Source organism: Pongo pygmaeus, chromosome 1, assembly GCF_028885625.2.
Source record: "Pongo pygmaeus isolate AG05252 chromosome 1, NHGRI_mPonPyg2-v2.0_pri, whole genome shotgun sequence".
Taxonomy (NCBI): domain Eukaryota; kingdom Metazoa; phylum Chordata; class Mammalia; order Primates; family Hominidae; genus Pongo; species Pongo pygmaeus.
Window position 1 is genome coordinate 129742609 of NC_072373.2, and position 22488 is coordinate 129765096.

Genomic DNA, 22488 nt, shown 5'->3' on the forward strand with positions numbered 1-22488 from the left:
TCTGATGTGAACACCACTGTCTGGTAATCCCAACGCTCTGCTGCTTTGTGACAGAGAATGTTTTAGGGAACACACAGACTATGTACTTAACCAAATCTGGAATTTGCCATAAGATATTAATCAGAGAAGTAATCATACTTGCATTTTAAAATGAAGGCTTTGGCAGTAGGAGGAGGGTGAATAAGAGGCTTAAGAGCCTGAAGGGAGAAATGCCAATGATACAATTATCCAGCAAGAAATAATGAGAAGTTGAAGTAAGGCAATGATGGTAGGGATGGAATATAAAAAGGCTGTACCCCTATCTGACATCTTTATTGGGGGAACCTGCCCCCAATATTTCAACGTAGGTTCTTTCTATTTTCCATAAGTGTTGGCCAGCTGAGAAATAAAGAGAGACACTATAAAGAGAGGAATTTTACAGCTGAGCTGCCGGGCGTGACATCACATATCGGTAGGACCATGATGCCCGCCTGAGTCTCAGACCAGCAAGTTTTTATTAAGGGTTTCAAAAGGAGAGGGGGTGTAAGAACAGGGAGTAGGTACAAAGGTACAAAGATCACATGCTTCAAAAGGCAAAAAGCAGAACTACTAGTAAGGGTCTAACAAAGATCACATGCTTCTGAGGGAACAGGACAAAGGGCAAAAGCAGAACTACTTATAAGAGTCCAACAAAGATCACAAGGCAAAGGGCAAAAACAGAACTACTGATAAGGGTCTATGTTCAGCTGTGCACATATTGTCTTAATAAACATCTTAAATAACATAAAACAGGGTTCAAGAGCCGAGAACTGGTCTGACCACAAATTTACCAGGGCGGAGTTTTTCCCCACCCTAGTAAGCCTGAGGGTACTGCAGGAGACCAGGGTGTATCTCAGTCCTTATCTCAACCGTGTAAGACAGACATTCCCAGAGCAGCTGTTTATAGACCTCCCCACAGGAATGCATTCCTTTCCCAGGGTATTAATATTAATATTCCTTGCTAGGAAAAGAATTTAGCGATATCTCTCCTACTTGCACATCCATTTATAGGCTCTCTGCAAGAAGAAAAATATGGCTGTTTTTGCCCAACCCCGCAGGCAGTCAGACCTTATGGTTGTCTTCCCTTGTTCCCTAAAAATTGCTGTTATTCTGTTCTTTTTCAAGGTGCACTGATTTCATATTGTTCAAACACAGATGTTTTACAATCAACTCGTACAGTTAACACAGTTATCACAGTGGTCCTGAGGTGATGTACATCCTCAGCTTACGAAGATAACAGGATTAAGAGATTAAAGTAAAGACAGGCATAAGAAATTATCAAAGTATTATTTGGGAGCTGATAAATGTCCATGAAATCTTCACAATTTATGTTCCTCTGCCGTGGCTCCAGCCGGTCCCTCCGTTCAGGGTCCCTGACTTCCCCCAACACATCTTAGATTCTTATTACAGAAACTTAACATTCCCAGAAGAAGCCTCGCCTTTTTATTTCTAATTTTGGCTATAAATTCCTTGCTATGACCCATTTGCCCCATTCTAACTACTTCCAGTGGTAGGGGGAAAAGAACAAGACAGTAATATAATGTAGGGATGAGCTAATTGTGGTAATAAAAGCACTTGTGTAGTGCTTTCATATATATGATCTGTCTTAATGTTCATAACAAAGCTGTGAGGTTGGTGCTCTTATCTCTCTTTGGTCAAGAGGACTGAGGCCTAGGGAATTGGAAGTGACCTGCCAAGATGACAGAACAATAAAGTGGCAGAGTTGGGTTAAATCCTGGGTTATTTTAATGACAAATGACAGACCAATAATCGATTCCTCAATAAAACAATGGAAGTTAGAAAGAGTAGAATTGTACATTCAGAATGCTGAAAGAAAATAACCATCAACCTAGAATTGGGCACTCAGCAAAATTATCTTTCAAGAATTAAAGTATAGAAATAAAATAATTTCCAGATACATGGAAACTGAATTTAACATCTACCTACACTTTCTAAAGGAAGCTCTAAAAGATGTACTTCAGAAAGAAAAATTACTTCAGAAGGAGAGTCTGAGATAGAAGTGATGGGCAAAGAAATTGTAAACACATAGTTGAATCTGAGCAAACATTACATGAAATAACACCAGACAACAAAAGTATGTAAGACGAGAGGTGGATGACAAAGTTAAAGAATTCTAAGGTCTCTCTTTGTAGTTAAGATATCAATTAATAGAGTTGACATAATTCAAGACTTTAAGTACGCAAGGTAAAGTTTCAAGGATAACCATGAAAGTGTATAACCTCTAATCCAGCCAAAGGAAAAAAAGGACTAACAGGAAAATACAGATTAAATGAACAAAAACCTAATATCATAATGAGCATTAAAAAAAAAAAACCAGGATGAAAAGAAAGCACTAAAGTAACAAAATAGAAATAAATTCATATATATCAATAGTAACAATGAAAGTAAATAAACTTTCTGATGAAAAGCCAGAGATTGTTGGATGACACATACCCAGAAATTTAAAAAATAAAAAAGCCAGAGACTGGTTGAAAAAAAAAAAGTGCCATTTACAAGAGATGCACCAAAAACATTAAGGATCGTAAGGAGTTGAAAATAAAAAGATGGAAAAGATACACCGTATAAATGCCAACAAAAAGAAAGGTGGTATACCTATATTCGTGGTATACTTATATTTTGTATTAAATTAGACTTTAATACAAAAAGCATTATCATTGACCAAAAAGAGTCACTACAAAATAATAAAAATTGTGTTCCCCAGGAAAATAGTTATTCAAACCTTTGTGTGTAATAAATAGCTTCAAAGTATGTAAGTCAGAAATTGAAGAAACCAGTGAATCCACTACCACATTGTGAAATTTTAGCTCAATTAATTATAGATCAAGCAAATTAAAATTTAGGAAAGACAAGACAACAGATAAAACAACTAATAAACTTGATTTAAGGGCAATTATATACATACATAATTGGCCATGTATATATATATACATATATATATATATACAGATATACATACATATATATACAGATATATATATACAGATATATATATACAGATATAGAGAGATTTTATATATATATATATAACCTTCAGTTATTACACATTACGTATTTTCCTCCAGAACTCATGAAACTTTTATAAAGAATGACAAGGCTAAGTGGGCCTGTAATCCTAATACTTTGGGAGGCCAAGGCAGGAGGATCACTTGAGCCCAGGAATTCAACACCAGCCTGAGCAACATAGTGAGACCCCATCTCTACAAAAATCACAAAAAAATTAGCGAGATGTGGTGGCATGCACCTGTGGTTGCAGCTACTTGGGAGGCTGAGGTGGGAGGATCACAAGCCCAGGAGGTTGAGGTTGAGGCTGCAGTGAACCATGATCATGCCACTGCAGTACAGCCTGGGTGACAGAGTGACACCCTGTCTCAAAAAAAAAAAAAAAAAAAAGGACAAAGGTATAAAGCAAGTTTAAAAAAATAAACCCAAAGATTTTGTATCATACAGTTGATATTCCCTGACCAAAATGGCAATTATGTTAGAAATTAATTCTAAAAAAGACAACTAAAACAACTAAAAAAACAAAATGTATAACACTTCTATATAATATGTGGATAAAAGAATAAATAATAGAAAATTATAAAAATATTTAAACAAGAGTGAAAGTTCTATGAATCAAAATCTATGAATGTAATGAAACTAGTACATAATTAACAGAAGTTTATGTCACTAAATATTACTATTAGAAAAAGAGAGAGGGCCAAGTGCCGTGGCTCATGCCTGTAATCCTAGCACTTTGGGAGGCCGAGGTGGGCAGATCACTTGAGGTCAGGAGTTTGAGACCAGCCTGGCCAATGTGGGAAAACCCCGTGTCTACTAAAAATACAAAAATTAGCTGGGTGTGGTGGTGCACACCTGTAGTCCCAGCTACTCAGGAGGCTGAGGCAGGAGGATCGCTTGAACCTGGGAGGTGGAGGTTGCAGTGAGCCAAGGTTGTACTAGTGCACTCCAGCCTGGGTAAAAAAGCAAGACTCCATCTCAAAAACAAAAATGAAAAAAAAGAAAAGAGAAAGGCTGAAAATTAATGAGCAAAATGTATAACTTTAAGAAGTTAAAAGAACTGGAGCCGGGCGCAGTGGCTCATGTTTATAATCCCAGCACTTTGGGAGGCCAAGGCAGGCAGATCACGAGGTCATGAGTTCAAGACCAGCCTGGCCAATATGGTGAAACCCCATCTCTACTAAAAATACAAAAATTATCCAGGTGTGGTGCCAGGTGCCTGTAATCCCAGCTACTCAGGAGGCTGAGGCAGGAGAATCACTTGAAGCTGGGAGGCAGAGGTTGTGATGAGGCGAGACCATGCCACTGTACTCCAGCCTGGGCAACAGAGCGAGACTCCGTCTCAAAAAAAAAAAAAAAGAAGTTAAAAAAACTGGAAAATAAATCCAAAGAAAGATTAAATATTAAATATTAAAGCAGAAATTTAAAAATTATAAAACAGAGTTGGCTCCTTATTTTAAAAACTGATAAAATGACAAGACTGATCAAGAAAAAAAGGTGCAAATAAACAATATTAGAAAACAGAGAACATAAGTATAGACACAACAGGGATTTGTTTTAAAGCAGGGGAATACCCTGAACAACTTTCTGCCTATTAACTAGAAAACTTAGATGACATATATGAATTTATTGAAAAATACCGCTTAGCAAAACTGACTCTAGAAGAAATAAACCCATTATCTTCAACAAATAGAGTGCATGAAAAAAAAAAAAACGATGGTAGTTATCTGGATCTTGGTTGAAACAAACTGTAAAAACTAAAGACTTTATGACATAAATGAGACAATTAAAAATGTATGATTAAAAGAGCTGGGAGGAGAAGTATAATATTAATAGAAAGCCCTATTTGTACTATCACCATTAAATTTAACTGAACTAATAGTTAAGAGGACAGTGAGGCAGGAAGGTGGTCCAGAGGGTGTTACTGGATGAATATACCAAATTTTCTAGGAGCAGACCATTCTGAATTCATATAAACTCTCCCAGGTAATATGAAAAAGACATAGACCTCCCCAGTTCATTTTATAAGGCTAGTATGATCTTGATGCCAAAACCAAAGACAACTTGGGGAAGAAAAATTATAGGTCAACTTTATTTATAATTTAGATGCACCAGTCTCAGTCAAAATATTTACAACCAAATTCAACAATGTTTGTAAAATACAACACATTATAACCAAGTTGGGATTGAAGATCAATTTAAAATTGGAAAAATATGCTGATGTGTCAAAAACCTAAGATCACACCAATAGATGCAGAAAAAGGATTGGAAAAAAAAAAGATCCGTTTATGATGAAACAAAATCAAGCAAACCTAGGGATAAAACCCCCTTAGTGTTATTAATGGTGTATTAGTCCATTTCACATGGCTATAAAGAACTACCTGAAACTGGGTAATTTATAAAGAAAAGAGATTTAATTCACTCACAGTTCTGCATGGCTGGGGAGGCCTCAGAAAACTTATAATCATAGAAGAAGGCAAAGGGGAAGCAAGGCATGTACTTACATGGTGGCAGGAGAGAAAGAGAGAGGAGATGGGGGCGAGGTACACACTTTTAAGTGCCACACACTTTTCAACAACCAGATCTTGTGAGAACACACTATCACAAGAACAGCAAGGGATTTCCCCATGATCCAATCACCTCCTACCAGGTCCCTCCCCTGACACTTGGGGATTACAACTTGACATGAGATTTGGGTGGGGACACACAGCCAAACCATAACAAATGGCATCTAAAAAATTCAACATCAAACTTCATTTTCTTTCTCGGCCCTACTGGGAGTCAAGCAAACATCATGTTTAGTAGTAAAATATTAGGCTCCTTCCTTTTAAGATTATTAACAAGATAAGAATGCCCACTATTATGGCTTTTTTTAAACAGATGGTAGAAGTCCTAGACAGATTTTATAAGAAAGAAAAAAGACATAAGATAGGACAGGCAAAAACAACACCTTAATTTTGATATCATCTTAATGATGTGACTGTCTACATAGAAAACCCAAAAGGAATCTAGAAGAAATGGATAAATTCCTCGACACATACACTCTCCCAAGACTAAACCAGGAAGAAGTTGAATCTCTGAATAGACCAATAACAGGCTCTGAAATTGAGGCAATGATTAATAGCTTACCAACCAAAAAAAGTCCAGGACCAGATGGATTCACAGCCGAATTCTACCAGAGGTACAAGGAGGAGCTGGTACCATTCCTTCTGAAACTATTCCAATCAATAGAAAAAGAGGGAATCCTCCCTAACTCATTTTATGAGGCCAGCATCATCCTGATACCAAAGCCTGGCAGAGACACAGCAAAAAAAGAGAACTTTACACCAATATCCTTGATGAACATCGACGCAAAAATCCTCAATAAAATACTGGCAAACTGAATCCAGCAGCACATCCAAAAGCTTATCCACCATGATCAAGTGGGCTTCATCCCTGGGATACAAGGCTGGTTCAACATACAAAAATCAATAGACGTAATCCAGCATATAAACAGAACCAAAGACAAAAACCACATGATTATCTCAATAGATGCAGAAAAGGCCTTTGACAAAATTCAACAACGCTTCATGCTAAAAACTCTCAATAAATTAGGTATTGATGGGACGTATCTCAAAATAATAAGAGCTATCTGCGACAAACCCACAGCCTATATCATACTGAATAGGCAAAAACTGGAAGCATTCCATTTGAAAACTGGCACAAGACAGGGATGCCCTCTCTCACCACTCCTATTCAACATAGTGTTGGCAGTTGTGGCCAGGGCGATCAGGCAGGAGAAGGAAATAAAGGGTATTCAATTAGGAAAAGAGGAAGTCAAATTGTCCCTGTTTGCAGATGACATGATTGTATATCTAGAAAACCCCATTGTCTCAGCCCAAAATCTCCTTAAGCTGATAAGCAACTTCAACAAAGTCTCAGGATACAAAATCAGTGTGCAAACACCACAAGCATTCTTATACACCAATAACAGACAGCCAAATCATGAGTGAACTCCCATTCACAATTGCTTCAAAGAGAATAAAATACCTAGGAATCCAACTTACAAGGGATGTGAAGGACCTCTTCAAAAAGAACTACAAACCACTGCTCAATGAAATAAAAGGATACAAACAAATGGAAGAACATTCCATGCTTATGGGTAGGAAGAATCAATATCGTGAAAATGGCCATACTGCCCAAGGTAATTTATAGATTCAATGCCATCCCCATCAAGCTACCAATGACTTTCTTCACAGAATTGGAAAAAAATACTTTAAAGTTCATATGGAACCAAAAAAGAGCCCACATTGCCAAGTCAACCCTAAACCAAAAGAACAAAGATGGAGGCATCACGCTACCTGACTTCAAACTATACTACAAGGCTACAGTAACCAAAACAGCATGGTACTGGTACCAAAACAGAGATATAGACCAATGGAACAGAACAGAGCCCTCAGAAATAAAGCTGCATATCTACAACTATCTGACAAAAACAAGCAATGGGGAAAGGATTCCCTATTTAATAAATGGTGCTGGGAAAAGTGGCTAGCCATATGTAGAAAGATGAAACTGGATCCCTTCCTTATACCTTATACAAAAATTAATTCAAATGGATTAAAGGCTTACATGTTAGACCTAAAACCATAAAAAGCTAGAAGAAAACCTAGGCGATACCATTCAGGACATAGGCATGGGCAAGGACTTCATGTCTAAAACACCAAAAGCAATGGCAACAAAAGCCAAAATTGACAAATGGGATCTAATTAAACTAAAGAGCTTCTGCACAGCAAAAGAACTACCATCAGAGTGAACAGGCAACCTAGAGAATGGGAGAAAATTTTTGCAACCTACTCATCTGACAAAGGGCTAATATCCAGAATCTACAATGAACTCCAACAAATTCAGAAGAAAGAAACAAACAACCCCATCAAAAAGTGGGCGAAGGATATGAACAGACACTTCTCAAAAGAAGACATTTATGCAGCCAAAAAACACATGAAAAAATGCTCATCATCACTGGCCATCAGAGAAATGCAAATCAAAACCACAATGAGATACCATCTCACACCAGTTAGAATGGCGATCATTAAAAAGTCAGGAAACAACAGGTGCTGGAGAGGATGTGGAGAAATAGGAACACTTTTACACTGCTGGTGGGACTGTAAACTAGTTCAACCATTGTGGAAGTCAGTGTGGCGATTCCTCAGGGATCTAGAACTAGAAATACCATTTGACCCAGACATCCCATTACTGGGTATATACCCAAAGGACTATAAATCATGCTGCTATAAAGACACATGCACACGTATGTTTATTGCAGCACTATTCACAAAAGCAAAGACTTGGAACCAACCCAAATGTCCAACAATGATAGACTGGATTAAGAAAATGTGGCACATATACACCATGGAATACTATGCAGTCATAAAAAATGATGAGTTCATGTCCTTTGCAGGGACATGGATGAAGCTGGAAACCATCATTCTCAGCAAACTATCGCAAGGACAAAAAACCAAACACTGCATGTTCTCACTCATAGGTGGGAATTGAACAATGAGAACACATGGACACAGGAAGGGGAACATCACACACCGGGGACTGTTGTGGGGTGGGGGGAGTGGGGAGGGACAGCATTAGGTGATATACCTAATGCTAAATGACGAGTTAATGGGTGCAGCACACCAACATGACACATGTATACATATGTAACAAACCTGCATGGTGTGCACATGTATCCTAAAGCTTAAAGTATAACAATAATAAAAAAATTCAAAAAACTCTTAGAATAAAACTTAGATGTATTTTGTCATGACTTTGGATTAGCCCTTTTTTTTCTGTGTTATGATACCAAAAGCCCAAGAAGCTAAAGAAAAAGTTAGATAAATTGAAGTCCAATTTAATTAAAATTAAAAACTTTTGTGCTTCGGAGACTATTTTATTTTATTTTTGTTTACACCCAATTTATTTTATTTTTGTTTACACCAAATTCATACACCACTATGAAGAAAGTGGGCGGACAAACCACAGAATGGGAGAAAATATTTAAAAATCATGTATGTGGGTCAGGTGTGGTAGCTCATCCCTGTATTCCCGGCACTTTGGGAGGCCAGGGCAGGAGAATCTCTTGGGGTCAAGAGTTTGAGACCAGCCTGAGCACCATAGAGAGACCCCGTCTCTACAAAAAATTTTAAACAATCAATCAATCAATCAATAAATAAATCATTTATTTGGTAAGAGTCTAGGATCCAGAATATATAAAGAACTCTTCCAAGTTAAGCAAAAGCCTGGGCACGCGGGTCATTTGAGCCCAGAAGTTCAAGACCAGCCTGAGCAACATAGTGAGACCCTGCCTCTACAAAAAATAATAAATTAGCCAGGCATGTTAGCATGTGCCTATCATCCCAGCTACTTGAGAGGCTGAGGCAGGAGGATTGCTTGAGCATGCGCCCACAAGCTGGAAGCTGCAGTGAGCTATGATTCCAACACTGCACTCCAGCCTGGATGACAGAGCAAGACCACCCTGTCTCAAAAAAAAAAAAAAGTTATAAACAAAAAGACATAAGCAAAGGATTTGAATAGGCATTTCTGCAAAGAAGATATACAAATGGCCAATAAGCACATGAAAAGTTGCTCAGTGTCATTAATTATTAAGGGAATGCAAATCAAAACCACCATGAAATACTACTTCTCACCCACTAGGATGGCTGTAATCAAAAAGACAGGCAGTAACCACTGTTGGTAAGGATGTGAAGAAACCAGAAACTTCATACGCTGTGCTAGTACAAATGTAACGTTGTTGGAGCCCCTTTTGAAAATATTCTGGCAGTTCCTCAAAAAGTTAAACATAATATTACCATGTAACCTATAAATAGCAATTCTACTCCTAGATATTCACAGAAGAGAAATGAAAACATGTCCACACACAAGCTTGTACATGAATGTTCATGGCAGCATGATTCATGATCCAAAAAGTGGAAACAACACAAATGTCAAAATTAAATCAGGTTATAACTTTAAGAGTTCATTGTTCATACAAAACAGTTTGCAAACTGGAAAGACCTCAAATTGGAAAACAGCATGAAGTCTCAATTTAAAACAATTATGTTTTTTAATTTATGTGAATAGAAACAGGGTCTTGCTATGTGGCCCAGGCTGGTCTTGAACTCCTGGACTCAAGTAATATTCTTGTTTTGGCCTCCAAAATTGCTGAGATTACAGGCGTGAACCACCTAGCCCAGCCAGGTCTCATTTTATAGCAATTACAGCAGAGTTTATAGAGCATACAGGAAGCAACATTGTAACTTTTTTCATGACTGGCTGTCATTTAAAGACATATTGAGCTATTTAAGCTGATTTATCAATAGCTGATTAGTTTAATTTCATGAAATCATATTGATAAAGACAAAAAGCTTACTTTTATGTTTTGTTTATCTTTAGGGTTAGGGGAAATCAGGATGGATTAAGTCTTAGTTACATTGCTATGGGCAGTTTGGCCTTGAGAGATCTAAACTGTGGCTCTATTTTTATTTGTTTATTGAGACAGGGTCTCACTGTGTTACCCAGGCTGGAGTGCAGTGATGTGATCACGGCTCACTGCAACCTTGACCTCCTGGGGCTCACGCAATCCTCCCACCTCTGCCTCCCGAGTAGCTGGGACTACAGGCACATGCCACCATGCCTTGCTAATTTTTAAATTTTTGGTAGAGACAGGGTTTCGCCATGTTGCTCAGGCTGGTCTCCAACTCCTGGGATCAAGTGATTCTCCCGCCTCAGCCTCCCAAACTGCTGAGATTACAGGTGTGAGCCACCACACCTCGCCCATTTTTATTTTTATTTTAACAATGTCTATCAACTGATGTGTATATAAACAAAAAGTAAAGTATATCCATACAATGAAGTATTGTTCAGCCATGAAAAAGAATGAAGTACTGATACCATACATGCTGTAATATAGATGAACCTTGAGAACATAAGTGAAAGAAGCTAACTGAAGAAGCCAGTCACAAGAGACCACATATTGTATAATTCCAGGTATATGAATGTCTAGAATAGACAGATTTATGGAGATAGTTTAGATTAGTGGTTGTCAAGGGCTGTGGGGGTACATTTAGAATGCGGAGTGATTGCTAACGGGTGTGAGGGTTATTCTGGTGAGGGGTGATGTAAATGTTCTGGAATTAGATAGTGGTAATAGTTGCAGAACTTTGAATATACCAAAAATCACTAAATTTTACACTTTAAAAGGGTGAATTTAAGGTATGTGATTGCTATCTCAATTTTTTAAATTGCAAAAGACAAGACATATGTAGGAAATATAGCAGACTACCTTTAGGACCTTTGGATTGTAAAGTATTTCTTTTTTCTTTTTTTCTTTTTGGAGACAGGGTCTTGCTCTGTCACATAGGCTGGAGTGCAGTAGCGCAATCATGGCTCAGTGTAGCTTCAACCACCCAAGCTCAAGCGATCCTCCCACCTCAGCCTCCAGAGCAGCTGAGACTACAGTCATGTGCCACCACACCTAGCTAATTTTTGTACTTTTTGTAGAGATGGGGTCTTGCCATGCTGCCCAGGCTGGTCTTGAACTCCTGGGCTCAAGCAATCCCCCTGCTTCAGCCTCCCAGAGTGTTGGGATTACAGGCATCAGCTACTGTGCCAGGTGGGATGTATTTCTCAAGACACAAAAATCACTAATTATAAACAAAAGATAAATACTGTTGGCCTGTGAACGGTGGCTCAAGCCTGAAATTCCAGCATTTTGGGAAGCCAAGGTGAAAGGATCGCTTGAGCCCTCAAGTTTGAGACCAGCCTGGGCAGCATGGTGAGACCCCGTCTCTACAAAAGGATTAAAAAAAAACTTAGCTGCATGTGGTGGTGTGCACCTGTAGTCTCAGATACTAGGAAGGCAGAGGTGAGAGGACTGTTGGAGCCCACGAGTTCAAGGCTGCAGTGAGCTATAATTGCGACTCTGCATTCCAGTCTAGGTGACAAAGTGAAGCCTTGCCTCAAAAAAAGAAAAGATTAATATATTTTAACTACACTAAAATTAAGATCTCTGCACATCAAAGGACTCCTTCAAAAAAGCAAGCAAAGACATGTCACAAACTGGAAGAAAGTATTAGCAACACATGTAAATTAAAGGGATTAGAAGAATCCAGAATATATAAGGAACTCCTAAAATAATCAACTAGAAAAAGATACACTATAGAGGGAAAATGGGCAAAAAGCATGGACAGGCATTTTATTTTATTTTAAATTTTTTTTGTTTTTACATAAACAACACTTTTTTTGTTGATGCATTCATCAATAGACACAGGTTGTTTGCATATCTTAGCTGTTGTGAATAATGCTACAGATATCTTTACAAGATATTGATTTCATTTCCCTTGGGTTTATGCTCACAGAGAAATTGCTGAATCATATGGTAGTTCTACTTTTAATTTCTTGAGGAACTTCTATTTTCACAAAAATAAAGTATATCCATACAACGAAGTATTGTTCGGCCATAAAACTGTACCAATTTACAAATATTGCCACCAACAGTTTACAAGGGTTTCATTTTCCCTACACCCTTGCCAACATTTGTTATTCGTCTTCTTGATGAGTCATCCAATATATTAATACTACATTTATATAGACTCTTTCATCATATAAAGTAGTATCAAGATACTAGAATTCCTTTGATCTTCAAAATATCCCTGAAGGTATATTGAAGATGGTAGGGAAGGTATCATCAATGTCAATCTCATCTTGTACACAAGAAAACTGAAACTTGGCCATGATAGGCAAAAAAGAGGCAGGTCTATATATAAATCAAACTCTTAATGAATCACTACAAATACAAACTATCCATATTAAACAAAATATATATCTGTATTATATACAATACATACAACTCTATATTAACATAGTTGACTAAGCATATATTGAAACAGTTTCTAAATAAGTAATGATATTTAAATACTTAAGCTATTAAAAGTCCTCAAAATTCATAAATAGTTAAACTACAGTAGCTCAGGCAAGCACGTGTTGGTATATTTTGGGGTAATGGTCAATGCAGGGGCTGACTCTAGGCTACATTTATCTCCTGACCACTTAGAATTCAGAGCAGAATTCAGAAGGTCATCCTCAGATTTTTCTACACCAGTCAGGTCACATCAAGGAGCCAAACAAGTAATTTAAGACCTTCATTAATTAGCATCTTGCATTTTGGTAAACTTCACTCTTTCTGAGAAATCCATTGAATAGAGCAGAGTGTCAATTTAATGAAGCCACAGTTATGTTCCTTTTTTTTTTTTTTTTTAGACAGGGTCTTGCCCTGTTGTCTAGGCTGGAGTGTAGTGATGCAATCACAACTCACTGCAGCCTCAAGCTCCAGAGCTCAAGTGATCCTCTCGCCTCAGTCTCTAGGACTACAGGCACACGCCACTACCCCCAGCTAATTTTTTGTAGAGATGGGGTTTTGCCATGTTGCCCAAGCTGGTCACAAACTCCTGAGCTCACGCAATCCTCCCGCCTTGGCCTTCCAAAGTGCTGGGATTACAGAGCCACCGTACCTGTCCCACAGTCATTTTCTTAAGGATAAATTGTTTCATCTTATTCCGTCCCACATTTATAGAAAGTAACATAGACAACCATCTTAGAAATATCAACCATTGAGCAGGCACTCTAAGAATGGCTAATAAACATGTAGAAACATGCTCAACTTTATTAATAATCAGGGAAATTCAAATTAAGATTATAACACCATTTCATAATTACTAAATTGGGGGAAAATTTTAAATCTGACAATATCAAACGAGGAACAATAAACATACAGCAGCTAGGCATGTAGTTTGTACAATCACATTGGAAAACAATCTCATATTATCTAGAGTAAACTTGAAGATAAACATAACCCCTGTTTCAACAATTCAATTTTTAGGTATTTATCCTGAGCCTACTAATCAAAGTGTAGTTGGCTAACCAATAGCATTTGTATCACCCGGAGCTTGTTAGAAATGCAGAATGGCAGGTCTACCCACATTTACTGAATTAGAATCTGCTTGTTAACAAGATCCCCAGTTGCTATGAATGCTCATTAATGTCTGAGAAGCACTGTGCTAAAGAAACCCTAGAACATGCACCAGGAGAAATGATCAAGAATGTTCATAACAGCACTGATGGTAATAGCAAAGAACTAGAAATAGCACAAATAACCACTCAGTAGAGAATGGATAAATAAATCATGTCAGAAAAACTAGTTGCAGAAAGATACATACAGTTTAATACCATTTTATGAGACTCAAAAACAAGCAAAAGTAAATAATATGTTACTAGGCATCCATCCATATACGTATATGTGGTCAGTTCTAAAATAAACAAAGGAATGATAAACACAATTCAAGATAACGTTTATGAAGGGGAGAGGTAAAGGAAGGAGCAGACAGTGATCTTCACTAACGGGAAAGATTCTATTTCTTTTTTTTTAGTTTAAAATGTATTTTATTTTTAGACAACCTACATAATGTGTTTTTCCATAGGTTCTATTTCTTAAAGTTGAGTGGTAGGTTCAAGGGTTTTTGTTATATTATTATGTGACGTATGTATTTGTTTTGTTTTGAGATGGAGTCTTGCTCTGTTGCCCAGGCTGGAGTGCAATGGCACAATCTTGGCTCACCACAACCTCCGCCTCCCAGATTCAAGCAATTCTCCTGCCTCAGCCTCCCGAGTATCTGGGACTACAGGCGCATGCCACCATGCCCGGCTAATTTTTGTATTTTTAGTAGAGATGGAGTTTCACTATGTTGGCCAGGCTGGTCTCGAACTCCTGACCTCGTGATCTACCCGCCTTCGCCTCCCAATGTGCTGGGATTACAGGCATGAGCCACCACGTCCAGCCTTATGTATTTGTTTTTATTCATATGTTCATTATTCTCTCATATAACACAGTTTTAACAGCTTTATTATGGTATACTTTACATACCATAAAATTCACCTGTCTTAAAAGTGTATAATTCAAAGATTTTTAGTAAATGTACAGAATTATGCAATCATTGCCACAAAGTGGCAAAAGAAAATTTTCATCACCACGAAAAACATCTCTCTTGCCTCTGCAATCACCGCCCCTTCCACCTCTAGCCCTAGGCTAATTTGTTTTCTAATGCTAACCTTATTAATTAATAATATGAATATAATCTTATTATATAACTAATATAACTAAAACTAAACTGTTTTTCATCTCTATAAATCAACATTTTCTGGACATTTAATTTAAATGGAATCATGTAATATGTGATCTTTTGTGCTTGTATTCTTTTACTTAGCATAATATTTTTTTGACATTCATCCATGTCATAGCAATTATCGCTAATTCAGTCATTTTTAAGGATGAATAATATTTCAGAATATGGATGTACCACATTTTGTTTATTCACCTGTTAATGGACATCTGGGCTGTTTCTAGATTTTGGCTGTTATGCTGTTACGATTATTCCTATACAAGTCTTTGTGTGAACACTGTTGTCATTTCTCTTACGTAGCTATCCAGGAGTGGAATTGGTGGGTCATAACTGGCCATTTTTAAATCTAAAAAAAGAGAAGAAATGGGGTCTTTGTTTCTTTCAAACTCGAATAAAAGAATTAACTAGGGAATAGATGGTGTATTTCTTTCCAGATGCTGGAATGAAAGATAAGGACACATATTATACTGAATATAGAAGCAAGAATCCATTGACATAAAAAGACGGTAAAGGAAAATAAACTAGTTATCTTCTGAGGAGCAGGTACAGTTAAAAACGAAATTAGGACAAAGAAAGTTGTATAGCAGCAGCTTGGAAGGAAGATGATCCACTTCAAAGGTACAATTGCCACTGCTTTTTATACAAACACATGCTTGTGGGATTATCAAATATATTAATAATGTCTATAAACATTTTTAAGGAAATGTAAAAACTTGAAATTCTTTTGACTAGTCTAGATTTTCTGAGAAAGATAGCTATTTAGGCCCGACCCAGTGGCTCATGCTTGTAATCCTAGGACTTTGGGAGGCTGAGATGGGAAGATCGCGGCTTGAGACCAGGACTTTGAGACCAGCCTGGGCAATATAGAGAGATCCCATCTTGAACTTCTGAGCTCAAGCCATTTGCCTGCCTCAGCCTCCCAAAGTGCTAGAATTATGGGCAGGAGCCACCACGCCTGGCCCAAGAGACCCTATCTCTACCAAACAAACAAACAAACAAAAAAGATAATAAGATTTATTGTTTGCATTAATTTTTTTTTGTGTATGTGTGTAGGTGTGTAATACATAAAATGGCAAATGAGGGGAAAAAGTGTTTGGGTCATATTAAACAATGAAGTTGTGAAATACCTGAGATTTTGTTTCGTAACCACTAATCTTCAATGTTGAGCATTTAAAATGTATTTGTTCCAGTTTTTTTTCTCTGTAATTCCTTAGACATCTGTGCAGATTTTCATTCCCACGTAAGAAGCAATAACAGACTAATGTCATCCTGGACATTTCCAGGAATTGGTTTCCTAGTTGCTCTGAGGAAGATTGCCTTTTAAAAGAAAGCTGTAATCTGTTCTTTACCAGTTCCGCTTGACCTGAATTTGACATTTCTTTAAGAGACAACTAAATCAAGATCATGTGTCTGTGACATGTATTGCATATGCTAGTTAGCTGCATCTGATAGCAGTCTGCAAAAAGAAAGATGATGACATGTTTATTTTAGACATTAGGTAATGTTCATCTTTCATGAAAAAAATTGGCCAATTTTGGTAATCAAAAACATAAATGGGAGAAAAAAAGGCAGTCATTGGGAAGTAATGCTGTATGGACTTGTGAAACAACTAGTTGTCCAGAGCCTTGCTACAACGTATAGAAATATTCTATTTTCTGTATTTGGGGCGGTTACACTACAAGATGAAGAAGGGGAAACGTTTTCCAACTCATCCCTCAGGTCCTACTGCAACATAACTTTCTTGAGGTAAGTACCCTTCTTTGTGTTTCCTTAACACTCTCTATTTTCCCCATCACATACACTAAAAAGATTATCTTTGGTGCATCTGTATTTACACAGCAGTGTTAAATTTGGGCTGCCCTCTGCCCCGCCTCCGTTCCCCAGGTTCTTTTCACTCGCCGCTGGGACCCAGATCCTAGGGTTTAGCTCAGGCTCCGCCCTACTCCCTGGTTGGCTGTTGGGTGGGAGGCTCTTTTCTTCCCTCCCTATTGGTCGCCCAGGGGGAGGCGCGTTTCCCATCTCCTGATAGGCCGCGCCGCGCAGAGTCTCTCCAGTCGGCGGCACTGTTGTCATTTCCGGGGTAAGATGGCTGCAGTCCGTATGCTGAGAACCTGGAGCAGGAATGCGGGGAAGCTGGTAAGCACGTTTGGGCAGATCTGAGGCCGGGAAGGAGTGATTTGTCCGGAGTCATCCAGGAGTGATGTGTTACTTTCTCCCCCGGTGCCAGGCGTCCAGGGCACGCGTGATGGAGAGGTGAAGGGATGCATGCAAAATAAAGGGCAGAGAACGGAGCAAGTCGACCAGTCTGGAGTGGAAACCCACTCCCTCCCCTTACCTGGAAGCGCTTCTGCAGCGACTCAGCCGTCCTCCTGCTCCATCTGTACCCCGAGGCCCAGCTAGCGTTTCATTCAGCGCCTTCCAGGTGCCAGGCATTGTGATAGGCGCTGTGGATCCAGAGATATATTCGTTTAGCATTTATTGCGTACCCACAGTATGCCAAACACTGGTAACACGACCCCTACCCTCAAGGAATCTACAGGTTGTAGAGGAAGAGGCCGTTCAAGTTATAGAATATCACCAGGGGTCCCTGCTTCCGAAGAACTGAGCAGCTCGGCGTCACTCTTTTGGCTTGTACTTCTATGTCCGCACCACATATCATTCCTACCCTTTTGTCACCAAGGCTGTGACCCACCACCATCTCGCCTGCATTTCCTTCTCTTTCTCCCAGTCTTAGCACCAAGCACTGACACATACCGGTAATGACACTGTTACACCCTATTTGCTTAGTGTTTCTTCTTCCTGCCTCCTCTCTCTTTCCCTAGTTGCTCCTATCTTGGTGACCCCGATCTTACAAAAACTTTCAAGAGCCTGCTATGTTCTAGGTACTGTGTTAGGCATTGGAGATACAAATATGAAATAGACATCATATCTTCCTTCTCAAGAGATTACAACCTTGTGGTGGAGGACAAAAGAGAGGGAGACAGGTAGAAATTACAACCCAGCATAAGAGGTAGGTACTGTGATGGGACAAGTGCCTAGAACTACAGGAACACACAGGAGTGGACACCTATGGTGGACTTGGGGGTCAGAGGAGTTCCCAGAGGATACTGTATGACTTGAGATTTAAGAAGGTTAAGTAAGAGATAACCAGGAGAAGAGAGCTCTTCTCAGCAACACTTACACATATTGGTCTCTCTTCTTTCTAGAGCTTTCCATTCTTGTTTTCTGTGACACCAGTTTCCCAATATTATTCTTTCTTCATCTTTGGCCACTTCATCCCAATATCCTCTTTCCCTTCCCACCTTTTAAATATTGCTTTTTCTAAAGGGCTCTGACTTTGGCCCTCTGCACTTTTCCCAATTTCTTCGTTATCCCATCCACTCTTTGGATTTAGTTACCATCTATGCTGATGAGTCCTAAAGTTCCCCAGTCTTCCAACCAGGTCTACTCCAAACCCATATATCCTACTGTCCTGGAAATCTCCAGTTTCATATGTATGTGGTGTTTTCCAGCTGCAATTAAAAACCCAACCAATAAATAGGAAATTAAGTATCCATGCATACAGAGCATCCCCAATTAGATGTCAGCTCGCATGAAGTGGCTTATGATTATCAATGTCGTCATTTCCCTAGTAGTTCATTTGTCCTTTTCCTACTGTTTACAAGAGGGCTGCTACAACTTCTTATTTTATGTTGAAGGCAGGAAGGAGGAAGAGGAGGAGGTTCCAATCTCACTGGCCAGAACTGTGTTACATGGCCCCTGCTAGCACAAGGGAGCTTAGAAAAACTTCTTCTTTTTTTTTTTTTTTAAATGGAGTCTCTCTCTGTCACCCAGGCTGGAGTACAGTGGTGCCATCTTGGCTCACTGCAACCTCTGCCTCCCAGGTTCAAGTGATTCTTCTGCCTCAGCCTCCCAAATATCTGGGACTACAGGCACACGCCACCATGCCCAGCTAATTTTTGTATTTTTAGTAGAGACGGGGTTTCACCATGATGACCAGGCTGGTCTTGAACTCCTGACCTCAAGTGATCCGCCCGCCTTGGCCTCCCAAAGTGCTGGGATTACAGGGTGAGCCACCATGCCCAGCAGAAAAGCTTGTCTTTGGTCTTCTCACAGTGTCTGCCATAAAGCTTCAAAGCAGGTCAGACTCTCCAGCCTCTAGAACTGAACCCTCAAACCAGTTTCTCTTAATTTTTTTTTTTTTTTTTTTTTTTTTTTAAGAGGAGTCTTGATCTGTTGCCCAGGCTGGAGTGCAGTGGTGCAATCTCGGCTTACTGCAACCTCCACCTCCTGGGTTCAAGTGATTTTCCTGCCTCAGCCTCCCAAGTAGCTGGCACTACAGGTGCACACCACCATGCCCGGCTAATTTTTGTATTTTTAGTAGAGACGGGGTTTTGCCATGTTGGCCAGGCTGGTCTTGAATTCCTGACCTCAGGTGATCCTCCTGCCTTGGCCTCCCAAAGTGCTGGGATTACAGGCATGAGCCACTGCCCCTGGCCCAGTTTCTCTTGATTTGAGCCTGTAATTCTCTCCGAAGAAATCTAGTCATGATTTTTCTACCCTGCCCTCAACTGGAGGTATCTTGTCCCTTCTTAACTGGATTATATGCCTCCAGTGGTCTTATAGTTTTTCCAACCCATTCTCCATAGTGTAGCCAGAGTGATCTTATAAAGTAAGAGACATTTGATAATGTCATTTTCTTGCTTAAAACTGCCTTCAGCAAAATATCCAAAATTCAAATGACTATGAGACAATTTATGATCTGGACCTTTCCAGTCTCTTAGACCTCATTCTTTACCAAAACCTACTCATCCCAACCCCAACTCTGACACTTCCCCACCCTTGTTCCACACTAAACTACACTAGAAGTTTGTTGAACAACTTGAGTTAATTGCACACACACTGTGCTTTCTCTCTCAACTCCAGACCTTTGCACATGTATTTCCTCTGCTTTAAAGACTCTTGCCTTACTCCCCTGTGGCCTTATATGCAACATACCTCATCCCCTGGGTTACACCTACTCATCCGTCAGGTCTTACTTCAACATAACTTTCTCCAGCTAGGTTCCCTTAACACACTCTATTTCCTTCATTATAGCACGTGTTATAATCACTGGTTTACTTGTCTTTACCTTTCACTGTACTGTGCATTCTATAAGGGAAGAAATTGCATCTGTTTTGTTCTCTGTATAATCCCAAGTGCCTGGCACATTGTAGGTGTGCATAAATATTTTTTAAATGACTCAGTAAAAAAAAAAGTCAGGTTTGTAAACTTTTGTAAAAAGTTGTAAGCAAAAACAGCTCTTACCCCCACAGTAAATTATTAAAATAGCCTTATAATGTTGTGTTTTACATTTCCCTAGGACATAATGCATTTGACTCTTGATTAATCATGCCATTTGGAATTTTTCTGTTGTGTCTGTCTTCCTGTAGTAAAGTGTAAGTAATTTGAATTCAGGAACTATATACTGCATCTTATTTAGCTTTGCATTTCCAAGTCCAGTACAATGTCTGACTTTAGGAGTGCTCAACAGCTGCCTATTGAATTATTATTAAATATTTCCTTAATATGCTACTTTGGTGAACAGTTTCATTTCCCTTTATGTTCTTCTGTCCTGGTTGTGATATTGAATTATTAATTTATTTTTATTTTTATTTTTTTGAGACAGAGTCTCACTCTGTCGCCAGGCTGGAGTGCAGTGGTGCAATCTCAGCTCACTGCAACCTCCACCTCCCGGGTTCAAGCGATTCTCCTGCCTCAGCCTCCCAAGTAGCTGGGCAGGCACACGTCACCATGCCCAGCTAATTTTTGTATTTTTAATAGAGACGGGGTTTCACTGTGTTGGCCAGGATGGTCTTGATCTCTTGACCTCGTGATCCGCCTGCCTCAGTCTCCCAAAGTGCTGGGATTACAGGTGTGAGCCACTGCACCTGGCCTAATTTTTTATTTTATTTATTATTATTTTTGAGACAGGTTCTTGCTCTGTTGCCCAGGCTGGAGTGTGGTGGCATGATCTTGGCTCACTGCAGCCTTGACCTCCTGGGCTCAAGTGGTCCTCCTTCCTCAGCCTCCCAAGTAGCTGGGACTACAGGCATTCACCACCACAGCCAGCTAATTATTTTGATTTTTAGTAGACAAAGTCTCACTACGTTGCCCGATATGGTCTTGAACTCCTGGGCTCCAGTGATCCTTCTGCTTTGGACTCCCAAAATGTTGGGATTACGGGCATGAGTCACTGCACCTGGCTGAATTATTTTTTAAAATAAAGGAAAGACCTATTTTAGTCAAATAATTACATTAAGAGTTAGACTACATGTATAGTTGTTCAACCAGGATGTATTTGAGAATGAAAATGGTATTATTAATAATTGCCTTGAATCACTAGGGGTGAACTGAGTGTCACCTCAGGCAAATTGGTACAGATGGTCCCCATAGAATTAGGTGTCTTTAGTATTGTTCATAGATGAATTTAGAATTGCTTCAAATATAAAATATATAAAACTGATAATTCCATAAGCATGCCTTTTTAAAATTGGAGGTTTAAAGCCTTATGCTTAATTTACTAGTCTAGCTGGGTGTGGTGGCTCACACCTGTAATCCTAGCATTCTGGGAGACTGAGACAGGAGGATCACTTCAGCCCAGGAGTTTAAGACCATCCTGGGCAAAAAAGTGAGACCCTGTCTTTATTTTATTATTATTATTATTTTTTGAGATGGGATTACAAGCGTGAGCCACTGCACCCAGCCGACCCTGTCTTTGAAGAAAATTAAAAAATTAATTTACTAGTCTAATAGTCTGTTTCTAGAAAAAAAAAATTTAGAATTCTAGCTTGAAAAATTATTTCTTCTCCTCTTTCCTGTTGCCTGTTAATCCATCAGCAGCTTCACAGTGTTTTTAGCCTTCTCCTCATAGCCATTCAATTACTATTATATTAATCATATACTGCCTATGGTACTTTTGTTGCTTTTTTTCTTTTTCTACTGTTAATTACCTCAGTCAGGAGCCTGTTGCTTTGCGTCTCAAATACTATACAGTACTCTCCCCTTCTTATCTGAGGTCTTAGTTACCCATGATCTACTGTAGTCTGAAAATAGATGAGCACAGTACAGTAAGATATCTTGAGAGAGAGACCACATTCACAAAACCTTTATTACAGTATATTATTATAATTTTTCTATTTTATCAGTTATTATTACTGTCTTACTGTGTCTGATTTATAAATTAAACTTTATCATAGGTATGTATGTA

At 38.9% G+C, this 22488-nt stretch overlaps 1 protein-coding gene across 6 annotated transcripts in view; it reads left to right on the forward strand.

Moving 5' to 3' along the window:
• The first annotated feature begins 17244 nt into the window (after positions 1 to 17244).
• The window catches only part of DBT (dihydrolipoamide branched chain transacylase E2), a 55417-nt gene continuing 50173 nt past the window's right edge, over positions 17245 to 22488 (forward strand). For 5 of the 6 annotated variants that reach the window (XR_008500544.2, XR_010123946.1, XM_063652573.1 and 2 more), the window contains exon 1: positions 17277 to 17375. Coding sequence is in view for 4 of the 6 variants with exons in the window: in XM_063652573.1 (XP_063508643.1) it covers positions 17325 to 17375 (51 nt within the window). In the remaining 2 variants the exon portion in view is untranslated. Of the gene's footprint in view, positions 17376 to 22488 lie in introns of all 6 variants that reach the window. The other variant, XM_054474881.2, reaches the window with a different exon arrangement.